Source organism: Benincasa hispida, chromosome 2 (genome assembly GCF_027475165.1).
Source record: "Benincasa hispida cultivar pf3 chromosome 2, pf3_genome.v1.1, whole genome shotgun sequence".
Classification (NCBI taxonomy): domain Eukaryota; kingdom Viridiplantae; phylum Streptophyta; class Magnoliopsida; order Cucurbitales; family Cucurbitaceae; genus Benincasa; species Benincasa hispida.
The window spans coordinates 53,075,079-53,079,161 of record NC_143479.1 but is presented as its reverse complement, the minus strand read 5'-3'; the positions used below and the strand labels follow the sequence as shown (position 1 = coordinate 53,079,161).

At 35.6% G+C, this 4,083-nt stretch overlaps 1 protein-coding gene across 1 annotated transcript in view; it reads left to right on the top strand.

The window, feature by feature from the left end:
• Positions 1–656: 656 nt before the first annotated feature.
• Positions 657–4,083, top strand: part of LOC150037997 (L-ascorbate oxidase-like) — a 6,412-nt gene continuing 2,985 nt past the window's right edge. The window contains exons 1-2 of the mRNA XM_090311105.1: positions 657–683; positions 996–1,079. Coding sequence (XP_090167231.1) covers positions 657–683; positions 996–1,079 — 111 coding nt within the window. The remainder of the gene's footprint in view (positions 684–995; positions 1,080–4,083) is intronic.

Sequence of the window (4,083 nt, the reverse complement as noted above, 5' to 3'; positions counted from 1 at the left end):
CAATTGGTATCAGAACATCATATAAGCATTCAATTCGGTTTAATTTTGGTTTGGTAAGTGTTTTATATGAAAAATATGAAACTGCTTTACTGATATGGTTTTCCGAGTTTTGGTTTTAATTTCTCTTTAATTTCTCGTTTAAATTTGTAATTGGCTCTTTTTTTATGAGCTTATTTGTCTTCCCAAAAGTCTGTAATTTATTTGGGGTCATTAGAGTTGAAAATAAGCTGTAATTCGAAGAAATAAGCGAAGAGGCCGAGTTGCAGATTCCAGACGTTCAGCCTCTGTTCATATCATCGTTGAGCTTTAGCAGCTAAGCAATCATTTAGCTTCATGTGTTAGACGATATGAAGAAAATCTAAATGATCGTGTAGCTTCAGGCATTGATTGTTGAGGTGTTGTGCGCTAGACGATCGTGTACCTACGGGAGCTAAGCGATGCGTCGTATTGTTATACAATGGCACTACACGATCGTGTAGCTTCGAGTGGGAACTAAATGATGTAGTGAAGAGCTATATGATAGCGTTGCACAATCGCTTTCCACGATCGTTTACCTTTGATCGGGAGCTAAACGATGCGTTGAAATGCTAAGCGATAGCATTAAGCGATCGATTACCTTGAGCGCGTGCTAAACGATTAAGACGCGATGCTAGACGATGGTGCTAAGTGATCGTGCAGCAAATGTCGGACGCTAAATGATGGAGCTACACGATAGTGTTAGACACTAAGCGATCGTGTAGCATCCTCCAACACTAGACGATGACACTATGCGGTAGAAGACAGACACTACATGATCTTGTACCTTGGTCAGGAGCTATACTATAGTTGCTAAACGATCACGCAAACACTAAACGATCAGGCAAATGCATGACGATGGTCGTCAATGCTAAACAATCAGCCTAGCGAGATTTTGAGTGAGAGTGAGAGAAATCAGTTCGATCGGTTCTCTTGAGCTCTGGTCTGGTTCAGCTTCAAATGGTTTTTGGTTGGTTCAGTTCAGACTCTACTGGTTCGATTCAGATGGTTCGGGTCCGGTTCAAGCGGTTTGGAGTGGTTCGAGCGGTGTTGAAGCTGTTTTTGTAATAATTAGGCTTTTGTTTGCTTGTTTTTGCCAAAACTAAAACCATATCAGTCCGTGTTTAATTATTTATGCATTGGATGTATTTTATAATTAAATAAATCTTGTATGTGCATACAGTATGACATTTAGATTTAAAAACCCACCTTAGAAAGCATGCAACATACATTGAAAGTATGTTAGAATTTGTTATAATATATAGTATAACAAATAGAATTTGTTAGAATTTGTTAGGGTTTCTTGTATTTAATATAAATTTTATATTAAATACTGAATGCTTGTATGTTGTGGATGTTTAGCATGTCTAAAGTTTTATAAGTTGTTATAAAATTGGGTTAGACATTTAAAATCCATAACGAAGAACAACTGCATGCTTACGTAGGTTAACCACTTGTTTTAATAGTTAAAATAGGTCGTTAAACTTGTAAAACTCGGGTTACAAACTCAACTGGTATATAATCCTGTCGAAGCTTAGAGGTATTTAAGTTGACGGTCTACGGAACACCTCCTAACTAGGGATTATAGTCGAATAATTAAGCGTTGGTAACCGATTTTATGAGTATGTGTGAGTGATGTGAGGTAATAAAAGGGTTTATCACATAGATATCATAGGTTTAAGTCCATTTATAAGTATTATACTTGGATAAACCACATAGACTTAAGTTTTTTTTATTAGCCGAAAAAGAACCTAAGTATAAATTTACCCAAAAATTAGAACACTTCAGTGGTAGTCAATAACTTCTATATGATAGAGTTATTAGAAAACTTCAGTTAATAACATATACAATATGTTATTCTTAGCTCTTACGTCTCTAAGAGTTCACAATCTGGATTTAAGCGGTACTTCGTGTCACCCTGGAAGTGACCTCCATTCAGAAAGTATTTTTTAGCTTAAATTTAGATTCTGGTGAATAAGGGGAAGTTGTTCGAACAGAAATCAAGTATACAATTTCAACTGTCACGTCTCCACATAGGTCACACCGTGAGATTCATATGACGCTTCTGTCACCCTGGAAGTGACCTCAATTCAGAAAGTGGATGTATGAGTCAATACCAAGGTGAATGGAAGAAATAGTTCATAGTAAGTGGGTGAAGGAAATGTGTCAACTTTTGGATTTTATATCCTAAAACTCGTTGTTTGTAATATCATATTCTTGTTCAATAAAGCTGTTATTGAAAATCTTTAGTAAATTTAAATTCTATATTCATGAATCCAATAAACTAACGTTCCGAGGCTATTAAGTTTAAGTTTGAACTTTATGTAGTGACATAAATGTGGATTAAGTTCAAATATATATAGTCAAAATGGTCTATAATATATGAGTAAGGTTAGGCGCCTTATTCTGGAGACACTATGGATGCGGCCCATTTTTTAGTTATTACAAACGATGTGATCCTAAACCGTTCATATGGAGACATGAAAATGGGGGCATCCTATGTAAAGAGTTTACATAAGACTAAACCATGAAATAGTCACTTTTACATTCTAAATGTCGTTTAATGTATAAAACTGAATATTTCGTTAATTGATGACCTAAGTAACTTAATCTTAATCCTGAGCTAACTATGAACTCCTGTTCACTCGGAATTATCCTTAGATCTGCATAGGTGAGGGCAGCTCATTATCGTTGGCCCAATAAGCCTCCTATTTCAGAGGTAAGATCAGGTGGATAATTGGGAACATATGGTGCAAGACGGAATTCACTCTTACCCGTTATATGGATAGTAGATAGTTTGTTCCCTTTAGTACTGAATCCAGGTCTTGAACAAGGGGCCTCACCCTCTCATTGGCCCAAGAGGGGTTCGGTTTATAGGTTGGACCTTAAACCAATTGTTCATTAGAGGATCAGTGGAACTTAAGGAATAAGATGTAATCTCGGGGGTAAAACGGTTTTTATGACCCAGCCGAGATTATGAACAACCTATGAAGGATTAACTTACTAATCATGGTTATATCATATGGATACAAATATATCTATAGTGAGGGGAGTGAAACTATGGGACTATAGTGGAATGACCCGTGAGTTAACGAATGTTGATTAGCTCCATCTAAAGTGTTTAGCCAGCTAATCTCAGATCGTTGGAGCCCATGATCTATAGGTCCATTAGGTTCTCCTACTAGCTCATATTGAATAAACTTAGAACAATATGATAGAATAATTCGAATTGTTTGAATTAGGTGAAGAGAGAGAAATCGACAAGTATATGTGATATAGTGGTCGTTTTTTAGTTTAGAGATACAACTTTAATATTTAAATATGATTTAAATATCAAGAATATGAATACATTCATATTCGGAAGTTGGAAAATAATGGAAATGGTCAAAGATGTAAAAAGTCAAAGAGTTGACTTTTGACTTAGAAAAGTCAAACTTTGACCGACCTTATATTCAAATGTGATTTGAATTTCGAGAAAATGAATGCATATTCATGCTCGGAAGGTCAAAATTAGTCGACACAAAAAAAATCATAAAAAGTCAAAATGTTGACTTTTCAGTCAAAGTTTGACTTTGACCAAATGACTATTTTACCCTTTGACTAAAGTTATTGGGAAAATCCAAATTTTTGTTTAATAATTCCACTAAAAAAATAGTAGGCTAGGTGTTGGCTTATAGTGGAGACATTAAGCCTACTTAAATAGTGGATTCTAGGTGTTGGGATTTTATGAAGTTATTTCATGCAATTTTGCATGGCCCTTTTCTATAAATATGGGTTTGTGATTTTGGATAAAGACTTTTGGACTTTTTGCCAAAATAGTTTTCTAAAATAGGGCTAAAAAAAATGCAAACCCAACCCAAATTTCACTCTACTATTTCCATCTTTTTTCTCCCTCTCGGGTTCTTCTTCCATCGGGTCCCACAACTCGGTTCTGAGTCTAGAGGATAGTAGATCAGCTCTAGTGGTTGTCCGGTTCGTTTTGAGTGGCGATAGAGGAGTTTCGGGTGCTTCAAAGGTATTATTTCAAAATAACCCTAATTAATTCATTTAGGGTTGCATGTTTAATTT